Here is a 19,750-nt window from a genome sequence, read left to right as displayed (position 1 = left end):
TCTGCGTACGCGAGAAAAGAACGTGTATTGCAGTGCATTTCGTCCGCCCGGTACTAAGTCCGTGCCCGTGTTCCGCGTCCTTAATCCTAACCCCGAGCCGCGCCCGTTTACGTTAATTTCGCTACACCGTTTAGTGTCGCCACCTGGTTGTCAACACCGCCTACATCCGGGTACTTTCGTCCTCACGCACCAGCGAAAAAATGGCTTCCGAAGAAATCGAGTACAGCGAGCCCGCAAAATCATCGAGCGGGGGCCGATTAGGGGCCTGTATGGAATACCTACACAACCCTACTGATGGCACCTACTGCGGCCGTACCTGCAAAAACTGGGGTAAGATTTAAACCGTGTTTTAACCGAGAAATCGACGTCCGAAAATTGACCTTGGGCCGAGTCGACGGGAAAATTACCGATCCACGAGTTTTGACTTGTCGAAATGTTTTCTACGGATATTCGCCGCTTTTTGGCTTTCGTAATTAAATTCAAGGGCGGTTGGATGGATTAAGCAACTGAAAATGATTTAAAGATGTAAAAAGTACTTAGTTTTTAGGCCTACTGGGTTTAAAATCAATATTAGTCGGATCTTAATATAGAGATTTTAATTGGTGGTGGTATATTTCCAGTAGAGAATTCCACATTGTATTGGACTGGAGTTAAGCTAGGGGTGGCTCCATGATTGGGAGACCGAATTGCAGTCGAAATGATTTATTTTGACACTGCCCTGCTACGTTCCACCCTCCTCAGCGGGGAGTTGAACTCTGCTCTCAATTAATTGCCCTGGCTCTTGATTGAATGTTAGGTAGTGAGTTGGTTTTGTACTCATTCAACATTGAGTTTGAACTTGGAATCAGGAAAAGCGGGAGAAATATGTTGAGATCGAAAAGAGAACTTTGTAGAAAAAGCTGAAAGTCAGGGAAATTATGATGAGATCGCATAAAATCAAACAGTTTCTGTCTATGTTTTACGTATTTGACTAATGTTAATTGATCGGATTCTTAGCAGATCAAGTCAGGGAAAACAACTTATCTGTCAGGGAATAGTCTGGGGAAAAGCCGAGTCCACCTTGGGAAATGCACCGGGTACATACATGTTAAGCAATGTAAATATACAAGTCTGAATGAACTGTCAGTAAAACTGGCGTTAAAAATCTGGGCCATCACCCCTTGAGGGAGAGAGAGAGAACTCAAGTTGCCACTTGTTCTCTTTCTCGCTCAAGGAAGTGTTCAGTTGGAAAGGTTTCTAGCTTTTTGACTGTTTCAAGTCTTAAGAAAAAAATTTCACTTGCTGTCTTCATGTTTAGGTAGAGCTTGTGTTTATAACATGGTTCGCGGGTCGGATAAACTTCAATAAGAACTTGTAGAAAAATTCTCCACTAATCCGCGAAATATTCGGTAGATTCAATTTTTCCGCGATCTTTCTTGAAAATCATCGAAACACCTAGAAATGTCACCCACTTTATTGTAGCATGATTGTGATCTGTTCATTTCTATTTGGGAAAATTGAAAAATCATCCATGAAAAAAAAATTTAGCTTGAAAAGATGAAACAAAATTTGATTTATGCCATTTTTGCCTGGGTTCTCCTTAAAATAAATTTTTTTTTTTCTTCCAAAAGTCTTGATTTTGACTTATTTGTGATTTTTTGTTTTTAATGTCCCGTCATAGGGTTACATGTACTTTTAAAAAGCCTTTTTCGACCATTTATTATCTCGTCGCGAAGACACTCAAAAACTCGGGTTCGAGAAATGATATTCGGGCGACAGGTTTTTCGAAATTGCCGCAATTGAATGTTTACGTCGTCTGCACATTCTGCGAATTCATATCCGGTGACAATTTACGTTTTTTATGTTTGATTGTTTCGACGCGATGCTAATTTTATGCGCGCGAAAAACCGCATAAATTTGCATCGATGATTAGGTAATTTCGCGTACGACTATTTCATATACGCGCGCGCGTGTCGTGCTCGTTCTCGGCGGCGGAAAAATTCATAAATTCACGAAAATGCAATCGAGTAAATATTTATTGAGTTATTTAAGCGCGCGGCGGCATCTGTCGCGTTTTGTGTCAATATCGAACGCTTTTCAGGGGAAGATTGGTTTAAAAAAAAAAAATAAATTTATTTCCGCGTTGAATAGTTAAGTTTCTTGTCTCCCTCGTCGATTCAATGTCGCCGCTGCTCCGTGAAAGAAGCGTCAGTGTCGGATCTGTGTTCGTTCGACGCGACCGTTTCTGGAAGTTACCTCTTGCTGCGGGTTAAACTCCATGGGAAGAAAACGACTCCTAATTCGTATTGGGTTAAATTTATTTTAATGTATGCTCGAGTTTCTAGTGTTATTCACGTGCAAACTGCGCCCACACTCTACTCGGTATATTGCGCGGAGTCATTGGAATAATTTGCCGACCGCGGTTTAGAAGGGAATGTAGTTAAATGCTCGGATTTAAGCTGATTTTAACTTTGTGGAAGTTTTGATGAAAAGTGTTGACTGGTTTTGGAAGCATTGACCAGTTTTGATTGTGGAAGTTTTGGTTGTGTTGACCAGTTTTAGTTGTGAAAGTTTTGATGAAAAGTGTTGACTGGTTTTGGAAGCATTGACCAGTTTTGGTATAATCGACCAGTTTCGATAGAGTTGACCGGTTTAGGGTATCGTCAACCAGTTTTTGGTAGAGTCGACCAGTTGATGCGGCAGTGATGGGTTTGTTCAACGAATTGCGTAATTTCTTTTTGTCCGAAACGAAACTCGAGAGAAAACATTTAGTCGATAAAAATGATAAATTGTCATCTGGCAGCGCTAAGGAGAAAAAATGTACACCAGAGTGTCGTCATAAATATGGTGAGTCTTAGAGGAGTTTTAGGGTTAGGTCAGCCAATTTCTTAGGGTAGGGACTGCAAGTCTCCTAGAGTTAGGTCAGAAAGTCTCCTTGAGTTAGGTCAGAAAGTCTCCTAGAGTTAAGTCAGAAAGTCTCCTAGAGTTAGGTCAGAAAGTCTCCTAGAGTAAGGTCAGCAGGTCTCCTTGGGTTGGAAGTGGAACTGCAAGTCTCTTTGGGTTGGGACGATAAATCTCTTTGGTTATGACAGCGAATCTCTTAATGGTCTCTTGGTTAGTGAGTAGTTAGTCTAAGAAGTCTATCATTCTAGGGATGTTTCTTGTTTTATCCATTTCTATAGGAATGTTTCTTGTTTCATATATTTCTTGGAATGTTTCTTGTTTTGTATATTTGAAATATACTCAGGACCATAATACATTCCTAGAAATTTTCTAGGAATGTTTCTTGTTTTACATATTTCTAGGAATGTTTCTTATCTCTGAGGAATGTTTCTTGTTTTGTACATTTGAAATATACTCTGGGCCATAATATACTAATAGAAATTTTCTAGGATTCTTTCTTGTAATTCCTGGAAATGTTTCTTGTTTCACATATTTCTAGGAACGTTTCTTGTTTGATATATTTCCAGGAATGTTGGGCGCGTTCTATTTCGTGTTCTATGCCGGTTTGGCCGCGTTCTTCGCCGTGATGATCGTCATATTCTTCGCGACGGTCGACGACAATCACCCGACCTACTACGGAATGGACAGTTTACTTAAAGACAATCCGGGTACGTAGAAACCGCTTATCCATGGTTCCTACAACCCCTCAAATCCCTCAAAACCCCTCAAATTCCAAAATCCATTTTTGAGGGTACAAAATCCCTCAAATTCTGAGTTTTAGCCCTTGGCCCCTCAAAATCCCCTCAAATTCTGAAATTTGTGTGTCTCAGAGAATTTTGTATCACCTATTTCTGAAGGACCTTTCTTCAAACATTCTCTCAATGTAGGCCCCTACATCATGAATTGTATTCTGCTGTTTTTTGTATCTTGAAAAATGACCCTCAAATTTAGTGATCATACCATCAAAAGCCCCTCAAATACCCCTCAGATTTCATATCAATGGTTCTGTAGGAACCATGTTATCGTTTTCCTCCGGATGATAAACGTCTTCGGCGTTCTGAAACGCGTGTTTTTTTCCCGTTGCGACAGGTCTAGGATTTCAACCGATGCCGAACTACGAGAACACGCTGATCCGATTCGAATCCGGCAAGAAAGGCAGCTACAAAGTCTACACCGATTACTTACAAGCATTCCTCCGACGTAAGTTAGTTCTGATGATGTCATAGGGGGAGTTATACGGAGGCGGCCATCTTTAAGGGCGTTATCCTCGACTTCGAAAACCTGGAACCAGTTCCGCAGTTTTGATTTTGATATAGTTCTCTTTCAAATGATTTAACTGGTCAAATTTTAAAACCAGGTTAAGAACTGTGGAACCAAGTCTAGTAATGTGGAACTGAGCCCAGAACTGTGGAACTGTCTCTAGTAACTGTGGCACTTGGTCCAGTAACTGTGGAACTGAGTCTAGTAATGTGGAACTGAGCCCAGAACTGTGGAACTGTCTCTAGTAACTGTGGCACTTGGTCCAGTAACTGTGGAACTGAGTCTAGTAACTGTGGCACTTGGTCCAGTAACTATGGAACTGGATCCAGTTACTGTGGAACTGATTCCAGTTACTGTGGAACTGATTCCAGTAACTGTGACACTGGGTTCAGTAACTGTGGAACTGGATCCACTTACTGTGGAACTGGGTCCAGTAACTGTGGAACTTGGTCCAGTAACTGTGGAAGTGAGTCCAGTAACTGGAACTGGATCCAGTAACTGTGGAACTGAGTCCAGTAACTGTGTAACTGGGTCCAGTAACTGTGGAACTGAGTCTACTGTAACTGGAACTGGGTCCACAACTATGGAATTAGGTCCAGTAACTAAAAAAACTGGTTACAGAACTGTGGAACTGGGTGTGATTTATAAAGCTCATTAAATGTGAAAAAAGACCCGATGAAACCCTTGAATATTGTTAAGTTTTGATAAAAATGGTGAAAATATCTGATAAAATTTCTCTTGTATTTGATTATATGTAGAATACGACCAGGATAATATTCAGGGTGAGAACGTGATCACGTGTGAAAACGGTAAACGATCGAGCGACGACCCGCAGAAAGTTTGTACGTTCGAACTGAAGGATCTCGATCCCTGCATCAATAAACAAGACTTCGGTTATAACAAGGCTGAACCGTGCGTGCTACTCAAACTCAACAAGGTCAGTCTCTTAAACTACTCTACTCGCTCTACTGCTCTCACTGTACCTCCTCTCACTTCTCTCTCCCTCTCACTTCTCTGTCCCTCTCACTTCTCTTAGTCTCCCTCTCACTTCTCTCTCTCACTTCTCTCTCCCTCTCACTCCTGTCCTCTCACTTCTCTTACAGTCTCCCTCTCACTTCTCTCTCCCTCTCACTTCTCTTACTGTCCCTCACTTCTCTTTCAGTCTCCCTCTCACTTCCCTCTCTCTCTCCCTCTCACTTCTCTTTCTCCCTCTCACTACTGCTCTCACTACCTCCTCTCACTTTCTCACTTCTCTTACTATCTCCCTCTCTCTTCTCTTACTGTCCCTCACTTCTCTTACAGTCTCCCTCTCACTTCTCTCCCTCTCACCTCTCTCTCCCTCTCACTTCTCTCTCATCTCTCTTCTCTTACAGTCTCCCTCTCACTTCTCTCTCTCTCCCTCCCTCTCACTTCTGTTACTGTCTCCCTCTCACTTCTCTCTCATCTCTCTTCTCTTACAGTTTCCCTCTCACTTCTCTCTCTCTCCCTCTCACCTCTCTCTCCCTCTCACTTCTGTTACTGTCTCCCTCTCACTTCTCTATCATCTCTCTTCTCTTACTGTCTCCATCTCACTTCTCTCTCATCTCTCCCTGCCACTTCTACATTCTCTTCTCTTCTTTATCCTCTCACTTTCTCAGCCTCTTACCCTTGCTTCACTGTCTCCTCTCTGCTCTCACTTCTGCTGGTCTTGTCCTCTCTAAATACTACTCTCTCCTTTCCCTCCTCTCTATCTCTACTCACTCTGTGTGTGTGTGTGTGTGTTTAGTGTACCTATGTATAGCGTGTGTTTGTTGTAAATCAATAACAGAGCAGACGATGATTATTATTGATTATTGATTGTATTGATTTTGTGTTTGTATTGTAGGTGTACGGCTGGAAGCCTTTCAATGGCACCGATGTAGAAGTTGAATGCCACGGAGAGGTAGGTTAATTATCATCTCTATGGTTTCATCTGAAAACACTCAATCGACGTGTAATATGAGGGTCGTTCCGATCTGAGAACGTCCAAATTGCAACATAATCAAATGGAAGGGGTGGCTCCGTGAATATCGAAATGCCCTCGCATTGGCTTGTTCTGAGAAAATCCAAATATCGGATCAGGGGGATGGCTCCAGACAGAATCCACACGGATGGGTGGCTCCGGGTGGATTTCCTTACTGAAAACTTACTGTATTCAGAGCTTTGGAACCAATTGCAGATCTGGCTCCTGAACATGTCCACTGTGGAAAGGAATCCAGAATGTCCACTGTGGAACTGGATCCAGAATATGTCAAATGTGGATCCAGAATGTCAAATGTGGAACTGGATCCAGAATGTCAAATGTGGAAATGTATCCACAATTTAGTGTAGAACTTGGTCCATAACTGTGGAACTGGATCCAAAACTGGGTGTTTGCTTAACGCTAAACATGAAACTAATGAGTTTTATGTTCATTATTTCTAGAACCCGGCCGACATCGACAACATCGGCGAACGTCTGTACTACCCGAGCAACAAGTTCCCGTCGTATTTCTTCCCGTTCCTGTCGCAGGTCGGTTACCGTCAGCCGCTCGTCATGGTGCAGTTCAAGAGTCCCGAGGCGAACGTGCTCATCATGGTCGAGTGCGTCGCCAAGGCGCCGAACATCATCTACAACAAACAACTGAAACTCGGCAGCGTACGATTCGAATTACTCGTAGATTAGTCTTCTTTTTTTTTTTAGTTTTAGAAAATTGTTCCGGTTTGAAGAAAAAAACAGCGACCGTAGTTGAATTATTATTATTATTATTATTATTATTATTATTACCCCGATTTTATCGAGAGTTATTTAACAACAAACCGAATAAAGAACGCACTGCCCGAATATTACTGAAAACACGAGGCAGGTTTCGATTGAATGAGTAAAAATATCGCAAAAATAAGGCGAGGCGTTATTACTTTCCTATGAAGCTATTTCAAAAGTTAGGAATTAAAACAAATTCTACAGATTTTAATTCAGAGTTTGATCGAACGTGTTTCGGTTTTTGGGAATATATCGATTCGCGGATTACGAACTCTCTACCTTCTGCTTGTATCGGTTTAAAAGATTACGTTATTCCGGAATAGGTAGAGCTTGTATTCTGGTCGAAATGAACGCGCGAGAAGAGAATTCTGGAATCGGTAGAAACCGATCTAAAACTGCCAAACTTTCTACCGGTCGCTTCAATCAGGTTTTGAATTTATGCTATTGCGGAATAGGTAGAGGGTATTCTGGGTTAAACACGCCAGAAAACTCCGGAACTGATCGAGATCAATCGAAACCTGCCTTATGATCTGTATATGAGTTTTTTAAGCGCGAAACTAGAAGAAAGAAACGTAGATCGGCGTCGCGTAAAAAGATAGAATTGTTTTATCGAGAACGGAGAGTAATTCGATACGTTGTTCTCGGAACAAAGAAAAATATTCGTCGTCCTAGTTACGGGGACATTGTTGATGAAATGGCGAAGTTATCGCGAGATTTTTCCAAACGATGGCGTTGAGATTTTAGTCAGTGTCAGTTATTCAGGTTTGGCGTACGGGTCGAGTTCAAACGTTGAACCGGCTCAGCCCTTGTTTAGTAGATAGGTCTGTGTATAGAGGGCGCCGGTGACTAGAGGCTCGTCTGGACGTGTCCTCGCGAGTTTGAGTTACGTCCCTTTTGCCTGGGTTATACCTGATCGGCTGTGTCTCGTTAGTTATTTTTAGAACTCTGTCTAGTTTATTGAATGGCGTCGTCTGCTCTCGACGCTCTGACGTCTGCTCTCGACGCTCTGACGTCTGCTCTCGGCGAGCGGCGACTGTTGTATTGATAAACTAAGTGATTTTACACCGAAAAAAACATTTCGCTCATTCGCAATGCCGCACTAATCAAATCTTTAAAACTGTAGTTACCTGAATAGAAATACAGTGGTCAGTTGCACAGTCATGTCTTAGGGTTATGACTGGTCAAAGACTATCTTAGTTTTTCGGGCTAATCTAAGCTAATTTTGGTTCTATAACCAATCTAACAACTTAAGACCAGTCTAAGCTCATTTTGGTTCTATAACCAATCTAACAACTTAAGACCAGTCTAAGCTCATTTTGGTTCTATAACCAATCTATCAACTTAAGACCAGTCTAAGCTCATTTTGGTTCTATAACCAATCTAACAACTTAAGACCAGTCTAAGCTCATTTTGGTTCTATAACCAATCTATCAACTTAAGACCAGTCTAAGCTCATTTTGGTTCTATAGGCAATCTAACAACTTAAGACCAGTCTAAGCTCATTTTAGTTCTATAACCAATCTATCAACTTAAGACCAGTCTAAGCTCATTTTGGTTCTATAGGCAATCTAACAACTTAAGACCAGTCTAAGCTCATTTTGGTTCTATAACCAATCTAACAAAAGATCAGTCTTATGAGCCCGGTTTGACTTAAGTCATGGCTGTGCAACCGAGCCCTGGACTCGGTTTCACAAAAGCAGGACTAACTGTCAAAATCGATTTAATTTCCTCGCGATGTTAAATCGATTTACTGCGGTTTTTCTGCTGTTTTGTGAAACTGTGTACGATATGTTTTTATATATAAATAATAATAATATTACTTTGTCTGTAAATAGTGAGTAACCATGAGTTTGTCAGTACGAAAAAAAACGAAACAACTTATTAGTTAAATATCATTATATATAGTAGTCGGCCATCTTGGACGCTAGTGGCGCGCTCTAGTGGCCAGTTGAGAAATCGCGTGTACGTATGAATTGCATGAGCGCGAATCGGATATTGATTATTTAAAACATTCCTCCATTGTTACGTTTGATTTAACCGCGGACTGGTTTTCAGTATAACACGTACGGCGCGCCGGACTCCAGTCCGATAATGCGTATTTTTAGTTGAAACGAATGTCCAAACTTTTGCGCGGTCGGTTCGTTAAATTTGGGGCGAAATTTGAGGTACGTGAAATTTTTTCCAAATTTAAGTCTCACTTTTCGATTTTTCCAAAAGGGCGTTAGAATTATTCCTCCATAAATTTCGGAAGTTTAGAAATACTTTAGCCCGTCAGTGAAAATTTTTTTAAGAAAATTAACAAAATAAGTGTAATATTTTTTTTGGGGGAAAACGTTATTTGATGATCGAGCCTCTGCCCCTCGAAACTCGCTCGGACCTCGTGAAGTTCGCCTTCTTTTTTACATTGAATAAATTTCAGTTCATCCGTCATATTTTCGCGACATTATCTTTCATTTATTTTAGACCACTATTTTTTAACGTCTCCGTTACGAATACGCCTCTCTGCCGTGTCACTGTTTTTAACACTTTATGCAAATCTCGGATCCGGTTCCGCGCGTCGCAAAATCTATCGATGTTAGATCGGACTTTACCGCAAGATGTAACTTAGGAACCTGGTTCCGATTCTGTGTCAATTTTTCCATATCATTTAAATCATTATTATGATAATTAAAAACGACTAATTAATCGGATTTTCTCGTTAGCGCCTGTTGATGTTAATTAGGAAAGAACTATCTCGTTGTTATTTAATGAATTACTTAACTATCCCCCTGCACGACCGCTAGGGGGCGCCGGCGACGCCCTCGTTCGTTCTTTCTGTCAGAGGAATTTTCGGGGTTAAAGGTGGGAAACGGTTTTTTAGAAAAAGTTAAAGTTCTCTGTGATTCTTAACGTTTTAATGAACAATTAATTATTCGTAGACGCCGCTTTTTGCTAAAAAGAAAGAAATTGATAAAACGTTTTTATCGTGGTTTGATATCGAGGAAAATCTTAAGTTATCGGAAATTCCTATAAATTGAAGGGCGACCCGAGTGGGAAATTATCTCTGAATGCAGAGCAATTTCTGGAAATTGTCCGTGTTAACGCTGCAACTTGGTGACCTTGGGTCAGTTGATTTGAGTTAACCAGTGGATAGTTGATAAATAGTGACAATTAATTTATCGGCCGATTATTTTTAACTAACCTATAAGCGACTGCGGTCCCTTGTTGTCGTTATTAGTGAAACCAACAATTGAAATCGGCTTCGCTCGTTAAAAAAAAGCATTTTGGTCGGAAAAGAATTTTAAGAAAAAACCTTTGAAAATTGTCGGATATTTTTTTGCTCGGGTTTGCCTGGTTTGATCTCCCGACTGTCTTCTCTTTAGGCAGTTCTATATATATATATGAATATGTATGTTTAATTAACCACCACTAATTAATAAGTTAATAATTAAGATGTTAGTTGAATAATGAAATAATTAGTTTCTATCTCAGGATTGTAATGAACCACACCTCGCCGCTCTCTGACCCCCCCCCTTTCACACCCCTCCACCCCCTTCTGTCACCTCTCCCGTGTGTGGAATAATGATTAATTATTCATATTTAGATAATTTATTAGGAATTTTGAAACGATAATAAAATGATGTGAATTGTGGTTTAAAATATTGACTTTCTGGTGTTCTTTTTTGTGTTTATCTATCTGTGAGTTGAGCAAAATGGATGTCAAGTCACCCTCTATCTTGGATGCAACTGCAGAGCCATGGAGCCACCCTCTACCCTATAGGAGCTATCATGGAGCCACCCTCTACCCTATAGGAGCTATCATGGAGCCAACCTATACCCTATAGGAGCTACCATGGAGCCAACCTCTACCTTTTAGGAGCTATCATGGAGCCAACCTCTACCCTATGGGAGCTATCATGGGGCCACCCTCTACCCTATAGGAGCAATCATGGGGCCAACCTCTACCCTTTAGGAGCTACCATGGAGCCAACCTCTACCCTTTAGGAGCAATCATGGAGCCACCCTCTACCCTATAGGAGCTATCATGGAGCCAACCTCTACCCTATAGTAACTATCGTGGAGCCACTATTTGCTCTTGGAGCCAAGCCACCCAATGAGAAGATCTAATCTTGTTAAAAAGTGGAGAGCTGTGGAACTATCCACTGTGGAACCATCTCCCCTAATGGCATGCAAGCAAGAAATCGCCTTGTACTTGATACAAGTGTTGCTGGACCGAATCAAAAACTTGCTAAGGTAAGTAATGAAGTTAAAACAAAGGGATTGCATTAATCAAAGTACCATGCAGTAAAATGAGCATGATAATCAAAGATGGCCGCCCTGGACGCGGATAAATGTTATGGTTTGAAAATGTAGTTGTTGGCGGGCAAGAGTAGTACGGTACTACGCCACTACTGTTGGGGCATCTGTTTTAAATTCAAAGTAAAAATATTTCAGCCAATCATCGTGTCACTTTATTTGTTGATAGCGGTTGACTGTAAAAATCGAGTTTGCTGGTTCGCGAGCCTAGACTAGTAATAGTGTGACCGGTATTGTACTAGAGCCCTATACACTAAGTACAGTGAACCTACGAGATACTGTATAATATGAGAACCAACCCCTGAGTCGAACCTTTGTACTGTAGATATTGATAACAAATAATCTTTGATAAATACCATTAATTCATAGATATCGGTATATGTGTTATTAACTGTTAATCAGGTTCAGTATTTAAATAACGCCTTAAGGGACAGACTGTGTTATAACAAGTACTAGCCTGCCCAGAATGGTTCCTACTGCGACCACTAGATGACAGCACCTTCATTGATCGAATTATTTGACATAATTCTGGTGTGTGGTGACCACACTATGTTCAGGACTTAACATAAGCCTGGTCCTAATTTCAAGATTGTCTCCAGTCCGATAGTTATGGGCTTTTTTGGCTTAGTTCCACAGTTGTGCGGGTTGAATTTAACTCTGTACCCAGTATTACAGTTGTGTGGGTTTAATTGTCTCAGGACCCAGTTCCACATTTTTGTCGGCTTAATTTGACTCCGAAACCAGTTCCACAGTTGTGTGGGTTTAATTTGACTCTGGATCCAGTTCCACAGTTGTGTGGGTTTAATTTTACTGTGGACCCAGTTCCAGTTGTGTGGGTTTAATTTGACTCAGAACCCAGTTCCAAAGATCAGCAGGCGGTCCAATTGGTGGCACAATCATGCATTGTATCGAGTGGGAAAAAGCTTTGCGACGTAAAATTGCACTAGACCGGTGGACAAGTGATAATGACACCTATTTGCGCTAATGAAAGTATACTTGTCCCGGGCAATTGGACATGCATGCGCTAAGATCGGACCCTGAGGTAGTAATTAAATAACGCACAGAGATTTATAGAAATTATTAGTTTATTTATAAATGAACTCAATGAGAAATTTCATACAGACGACAACGAAAATGATTTGCATTAGTTATTCTCAAATATAACAATCGATAATTAATGCAGAGCAGCGCTGGAGACTCTGTAAAAACAAAACACAACAGACGGAGCACAGCAGCAGAGAAATCTCTCACTACCGCAGACGGAGAAATCCCTCCATAGCAGATGGAGTAATCCCTCCATAGCAGACGGGGAAATCCCTCCATAGACGGAGAAATTCCTCCATAGCAGACGGAGAAATCCCTCCATAGCAGACGGGGAAATCCCTCCATAGCAGACGGGGAAATCCCTCCATAGCAGCGAAGAAATCCCTCCATAGCAGACGGGGAAATTACCCCATAACAGACGGAGGAATTCCCCCATAGCAGACGTAGGAAATCCCTCCATAGCAGACGGGGTAATCCCACTGCAACGGATGGAGTAATCCCTCCATAGCAGACGGGGAAATCCCTCTGCACGAGATGGATAAATCTGGCTATAGCAGACGGGAGAAATCCCTCCGCGACAGACGTAGAATCTCCAGATGCTCGAACAAACTCTTCTCCCCCTACCCCTCGCGCCACAGATGAATGAATGAACGAACGAATGAATGAGTCGATGAACAACAGGCTGGTATTAATTATAAATCAGTCTCTCAGTTGAAGTTGTATTTGAACTGGAATCCACCGTGTCCGAACGGATTGAATCCGTGGAACCACGGGTCGCCGCCGTGACCGCCTTGTTGTTGTTCGGGATCCAACGGATCTTCGCCGTTATCGAACTTCTCGCGTTTCTCTGAAAAAAATATCGAGATACGGTAAAAAATCTGATAGATGAAGGAAATGCCGTTTTCCTAACTGATATTCAAAGGCACCGGTCTCTAGTTGCGATATCACTGCCAAACAAGCTTTCTAAACAATAAGGTCTTTAAGTCCAATATATGGAGATTGACATGGACAGAGGAAATTAATTGACAATGAATCAAATTTGTCCTTAATTCCAGACCAGATCTGATAAAAGAAGTGCGGTAGTTTTCACCAGAAATTAGAGTAGTTTGACTGGACATCAAAAAAAAAAGTATTCCAATTGAAAATGAACTATGAATCGTTCAAATTTTCAGAGTATTTCAATATTTTCGGTAATCGAGGTCTGAAAAAGTTAGAATAGAAACTACTCCCCCTTACAGTAGTCCGATCTGTAATTCGGGTAGACAGGAATAGGAGGGTGGACTCCGACGTAGATCGGACGGAGAGAAGGCGAAGAATGGACTCTTACCTGGATCGGATAGCACCTCCTTAGCAGCAGCGATATCTATAAACATTTTCTCGGCTTTTTTCTTATCGTCGCCTTCGTATTTATCCGGATGCCATTTTACGGCCAGTTTCCGATACGCCGTTTTTATATCCTTTTTACTCGCGTTCCTGCGAAACAATAGCGATAAAATTCAGAACATTAGAAATTCCCGGATTTATTTCTCGATTTTTCTGAATTCTTCAGTTTTCCAGGTTTTCAGTGGAGTTTAAAATCATTACTCGTCAATAGCATTGTCAGAATTCCCTGACTTTTCCAGGTTTTTGGTGAAATTTATCAAATTCCCTGGAACCAGTTCCACAGTTGTGAGTTAGAGTTAACTCTGAACTCAGGACCCAGTTCCACAGTTGTCAGTTAAAGTTAACTCAGAACTCAGGATCCAGTTCCACAGTTGTGAGTTAGAGTTAACTCAGAACTCAGGATCCAGTTCCACAGTTGTGAGTTAGAGTTAACTGTGAACTCAGGATCCAGTTCCACAGTTGTGAGTTAAGAGTTAACTCTTGAGTTAGAATCAGTTCATTTTCGACGTTTTCAATTCAGAGTCAAATCTTAACTCACGACTGGATCTGGGCCCTGAGTTTTCTCTGATTAGTTTCAATAGATTTTTCTGATTCCCCTAGTTTTCCAGGTTTTCCAGGTCAGTGGCGCCACGCAGTACGAATACACACCTTCGAACTCCTAATATTTTATAATAATCACGTTTGCTCGCTTGTTTTTTAAGTTTCTGCGATCGTTGTATTCCCTCCTGAGATCGTTGATGGTTGCCATCAATGTTTATTGCATCTTGGAAGTCTCGGATCGCTAGAAATTTAGAAAACAGAAATAAATCGTCAAAAATCATATTTTCAAAATTTAGTATTTCTTACAGACCGTGGAATCCAAAATTCCCCAATACCCCTGACCCTTAACCAAATTCCCTGATTGAATTATAAGATATCCTCAGTGAGGGCTGTTTCTTATCAAGAGGTTCCTTGTGTCACTCGTTACCAGCAAGAACAACAAGACACCAAAAATTTAAATTCCCCGATTAAATGTTAAGATATCCTCAGTGAGGGCTGTTTCTTATCAAGAGGTTCCTTGTGTCACTCGTCACCAGCAAGAACAACAAGACACCAAAAATTTAAATTCCCCGATTAAATTTTAAGATATCCTCAGTGAGGACTGTTTCTTATCAAGCGGTTCCTCGTGTTACTCGTCACCAGCAAGAACAACCAAAAATTCAAATTCCCTGATTAAATTATAAGATATCCTCATTGAAGGCTGTTTCTTATCAAGAGGTTCCTTGTGTCACTCGTCACCAGCAAGAACAACAAGACACCAAAAATTCAAAATCTCTGACTCGATCCTGATTTTCAAGAAGGGAGTCAGAATTCCCTGATCTGTAAAAACCCGATCCGTGTTAATGGATTTTAGGGGTTGATAAAGAACTCACCTTCGTCGTATCGGCCGTCTGAAAGGTACGCGTCTGCCCTATCACATATTGCTTCTATATTATCGGGTTCTATGGACAAAACTTCGTTACAAGTGTTTAATGCTTCTTTAACGTTTCCTGCCTGAAATATAAAATAGATTTACATTTTCAGGCAATTTGGTCAAAAATAAAAGGAGTTTTAAGCACCTTTAACAGCATTTTACAGGGTTCGATCTAAGGAATGAAAGCCACTTGTCCGAGGGGCAAGCCAATCTGAAATTTCGCTTGCCCCCTCCAAAAGCTACTTGCCCTACACAAGCAGTCCGATTGGTGGCACTATCATCCGTGGTGTCGAGTGGGAAAAAAGCGTTGTGCGCTAGCCCGGGAGACAAGTGATAATGATAACCTACTTGCCCTGATGAGAATATACTTGTCCCGGGCAATCGGACAAGTGCTTAGATCGGACCCTGTTTTATTTTTTTCAGTTTAGGAGTTTTTAAGGATTCAAGGAGTCGCAGGGGACAGAATCAAATCTCACCTTAGCGTGACAGTGACATATATGAGACTTGGCTTTTTGTAAATAGAAATCGATTTTGTTTTCGGTTTTCATCATTTGTTTCGCTTTGTTAACGCAATCGGCCCAACTCTGAGAGTTGATATTTTCCTGAGTGCTTTTCATTTGTTTGACAAGTTTTTTCACTTTTTTATAATGCGGGAAACACTGCGGATGATCGGGATCGAGCTTCAGACATTCACGAATTTCACTGCAAGAGACGGAGACAGAAAATCAGAAACGGTTTCTTTTTTATAGAGGGCGATGGCCGAATGGTTTAGGGGGGGCCGGTCACCAGAGTTATACCAGTTGATTTTGGTCAATGTCAAATTCCACAAGTTTTCACTGATTTTTTTCAAGATTTTCCTGATTCCCAGGTTTCTGGTATAAAGATTTGACAAAATTCCCCGAGATTTCCCAGATTTTTCAGATTCCCCAAGGGTTTTCCAGGTCGTTGGCGCCACCCCGCTTAAATAATTCGACTCTTCACTCAAAATAAGTCAAGCATACCTGAACCAGTTCTGGGCCCAGTTTCACAAAAGTGATCGAGGCCTAAATCGATTTTAAGATAAACTGAATTAATGAAGAAATTAAATCGTTAAACCTTTTTGTGAAACTGGGCCCCGAGCTGACTCAAAAATCAATAATTGATCAATAGTTGAAGGGGGTTATTGTTTATTACTACTCACGTCAAGGCGTCGTCTGCCTCGCCGATCTGATAGAGTATTTTACTCAGTTTCAGGAACGCGGCCGTGTTGTCGTTGACGAGTTTCGTCGTCGGTCGAATGTCGCCGATCGCTTTGAAATAGTCGCCGATCTGAATGTAACAATCGGCGCGTAAATCGCGCAGATCCGGATCCCACGGACTAGCCTGAAAACGCGAAAATATCATGAATTCTCAATTTAGTATCAACCGTCCTTTCTAGACCCAGTGGCTTTTTTTTTAGTATATAGTGGTAATCATTTCTTATTTATCGATATTCAAATAATTGACTGATATTTCAATAATTCATTGAATGATATTTCAATAATTCACTGATATTAAAATAATTCGCTGATACCTGGTGTTTAAATAATTCATTGAAAATTTCAATAATTTCGCTCATCAATATTTCGATATTTCGAACTAACCTCGATAGCTTTAGTGAGTAATTCGATAGCTGTTTGATAATCGCCCTCATCGTGCGCCTCCTTCGCCTCCTCTCGTTCGTCCTTCAGTTGCGGTATCGAGTCGAGCTGTAATTTCGCCTCGGAGTTCTCCGGATTATATTTCAACTGAATAGAATACAAATGATGCTTTCTTGTTAGGGGCGGGAGAAAAAGAGGCCTTAAATCATGCGTTGAGGGTAGAAATGGGCCTCGGTAAAAAAAGGATTTTAAATCACGGGTTAGGGTAGAGAGGTGCCTCGAATATCAGGGTGAGGGTAACAAGGTGCCTCAAGTAACGGGGTGAGGGCCAAAAGGAGCCTCAAATTGCTCGATACTTACGAGATATTTATAATCTTCTTGTGCGTCTGAAAGTTTTCCTTGTTTAAGATAAATATTTGCTCGCTGTTGCCGGGCCTACAACGAAACAGTCACGAGACAATATTAAAAACCTTCGCTGAAAATATGGAGGACTCCATAAATCCCCCTATGACATCATTGTATTGAGCTATAGATACTTCTACTAGAAACCTTGACATCAACCTAGAGAACATGGCTACCTCTTTCAATACCCCTATGACATCATCAATTTGATCTATAGATACTTAAAGTAAAGATTGGTAAATCCCCCTATGACATCATCAAATCAATAACTTATTTCATCTATACTCTTCCTGAATGATATGAATGGCAGCCTCCATGAATCCCCCTATGACATCATCATATTGATCTGAAGATAATCTACGGAATAGATGGCTGCCTTCGTAAATCCCTTATGACATCATCAAATACCGCGTTTAGACACGACATTCGTCGAAACTTGAGACTTACCCCCGAAAAATCTGGTTTCAGTTCGATGACTTTGTTCAAATCGGGCAGAGCCGATTTAGATTTACCGATCGCTAGATACACGGTCGCTCTTTGGAAATACGATAGATAATTCGACTGATCGCCCTCTGAAAATAAAACAATAATCAGTTGGGTTTAATTCGTTACGATGTGGACCCACTTCCACAGAGAGTTGTGAGTTATAGTCCCTTGACTGTAGAGTTGATTAATAAAGTGTTTAATTAGAATGGACTTATTTTGACTTTTAGAGTTATGAGTCATTGAAATATGTAACTAGCCCAATTCAACATTTCAATTTGGGAGCCTAAAAATCCAATTCAATGTTCATTGAAAATGAACTAATTTTTGCTGGGTATAACTGAGTGCATTGTGTATTGAGAGGTTTGTGCCGTTTGTGCCCCCATCGGAATTATGGACTTATTTTGACTTTTAGAGTTTAAATCATTGATTCTGAGTGACTATTGAGTCATCGAAAGTAGACGAGACTGATTTTGACTCATAATTTCTGACTATTCTTACCTATAGCTTCGTGGTAGTGTTGTAAAGCCTCGGCCAGTTGACCGGACGACAAAAGTCGTTTACCAAGTTCGAGGTGTTTTTCGACATCTTCCTTACTAGCACTGTGGACGCCTAAAAAGTATAGACAGAGACAAATTATTCATAAAAATAAATATCTTAAAATCTCCATCATATCATTTACAATTACTGAAAAGTTTTATTTTCTGAGCATTATTTTGTACTGTATAATTTGTAGTGGATCAAATTGTCCATCCATTCAGAAATTCTTAATTAGAATAAATTAAACCTTAATTATTCTGAATTAATTAAAATCTTCGTTTTAAATTGAATTTGACCTTAATTAGTCTACCTCAAAATCAAAAGAAATCTTAGCATTCAACTGTTCATGATCAATCGAATGATTTAATAATTAGTCATGCCTAATTAATCAAAAACTAAATGACTAATTGACTGTTAAATAGTTTGACAATTCAACACCATCATTTTATTTTATCAATTCATCAGTGAAAAGAAACTGAAAGTTTGAGGCCCCTTTCACTTTTCGAAATTAAGCAAGCAAGATCGAAAGTGGGCCGACCCGGCAAGTGATGACACGGAAGTGTAATAAAAAACCTATCTGATTAATTCAGATCCAAAATAATTAATTCGACAAGAAAATGACTATAAAAAAGTGATCGTAATTTTTTCGAGATCGCTACAGATTTCTTACCGTAAAGATGTATTTCCAACGATAGCAAGAAGACGGTAAGCGAACCCAGGAACGGGTGAAAACACAACATATCCGCACCGGCTTCGATCATTACCCTGAATATCTTTTGATGGCACCACGGTACTGAAACAACTACTGATGTGTACTAGATGTGTAAACTAGTACATAGATCGTGGGCTCATTTCATTGGTCCAACACACTATATTAGACTGGTTATCGGTCTCGAATGGGACAGGCAACCAGTCTATACAGTACATTTACCGAACAAACTCAAAAGCGAAGCGTTGAAGATCGATTTAGTCGGGATTTTTTCAATTCTTTAGAATAATAACACAATATATATCCTATTAATCATTTCTATGTATTTTATAAAGTTTTAAATATGTTTTTGATTGATTATTGTCTATTTACGCTAGATTTGAGGAATTATCCGATTCCGACATTTCGCTAATGGTTCTTAACGTTATATCTCCAGCCAGAACTCATACACGAAATATCGAAGGTCAAGATTGAGCAAATGGTTTTGTAAATACATCTTAATTGGAGAATATATGTGTAATGAATTACATATCTTAAATTAATTAATTTTATGTTAAAGTTTGACGGGTTAGTAGTGAAATTTAGGAATTTTTCTGTTCCAACAGTTCGTCAAAAGTTCATAACGTTTATAATCCACAACTAGAACTTATGGTCGAAGTGTCGAAGCTCAAGAAAAAGTGATTATTTATATTCAATGATCTAGATCTCAATAGATCATCTAAATAATTTGTAACTAAGCAAAAAGATTCTGTCATGGAAACGTTTGATAGTCTTGAAGTCATTTTCTGTTGTAAAAGACATATTTTCCAATCCCGCTATTTCATAAGTAGTTCATGCATTTAGATCCTCAAGCACGACGCAGCGGGTTCGAATCCCGAT

At 40.3% G+C, this 19,750-nt stretch overlaps 2 protein-coding genes across 2 annotated transcripts; one reads left to right on the top strand and one right to left on the bottom strand.

Moving 5' to 3' along the window:
* The first annotated feature begins 173 nt into the window (after window positions 1-173).
* Window positions 174-10,581, top strand: LOC141910721 (sodium/potassium-transporting ATPase subunit beta-2-like). Its single transcript, XM_074801451.1, has 6 exons — window positions 174-330; window positions 3,450-3,590; window positions 4,012-4,122; window positions 4,941-5,119; window positions 6,047-6,103; window positions 6,625-10,581. Exons 1-6 carry the CDS (start codon window positions 201-203, stop codon window positions 6,862-6,864), a joined length of 858 nt encoding a protein of 285 aa, XP_074657552.1. The 5' UTR covers window positions 174-200; the 3' UTR covers window positions 6,865-10,581.
* Window positions 10,582-12,344: 1,763 nt separating this feature from the next.
* LOC141910739 (dnaJ homolog subfamily C member 3-like) lies at window positions 12,345-19,014 on the bottom strand. Its single transcript, XM_074801490.1, has 11 exons — window positions 18,833-19,014; window positions 18,124-18,234; window positions 17,587-17,711; window positions 17,098-17,172; window positions 16,741-16,884; window positions 16,299-16,480; window positions 15,595-15,820; window positions 15,078-15,198; window positions 14,314-14,446; window positions 13,610-13,755; window positions 12,345-13,129 (listed from the first exon to the last, which is right to left on the bottom strand). Exons 1-11 carry the CDS (start codon window positions 18,921-18,923, stop codon window positions 12,990-12,992), a joined length of 1,494 nt encoding a protein of 497 aa, XP_074657591.1. The 5' UTR covers window positions 18,924-19,014; the 3' UTR covers window positions 12,345-12,989.
* Window positions 19,015-19,750: the final 736 nt, after the last annotated feature.

This window comes from Tubulanus polymorphus, chromosome 9 (genome assembly GCF_964204645.1).
Source record: "Tubulanus polymorphus chromosome 9, tnTubPoly1.2, whole genome shotgun sequence".
NCBI classification, from domain to species: Eukaryota; Metazoa; Nemertea; class Palaeonemertea; order Tubulaniformes; family Tubulanidae; genus Tubulanus; species Tubulanus polymorphus.
Note: the sequence above shows the minus strand (reverse complement) of the source record. Positions and strands in the feature narration are given on the sequence as shown.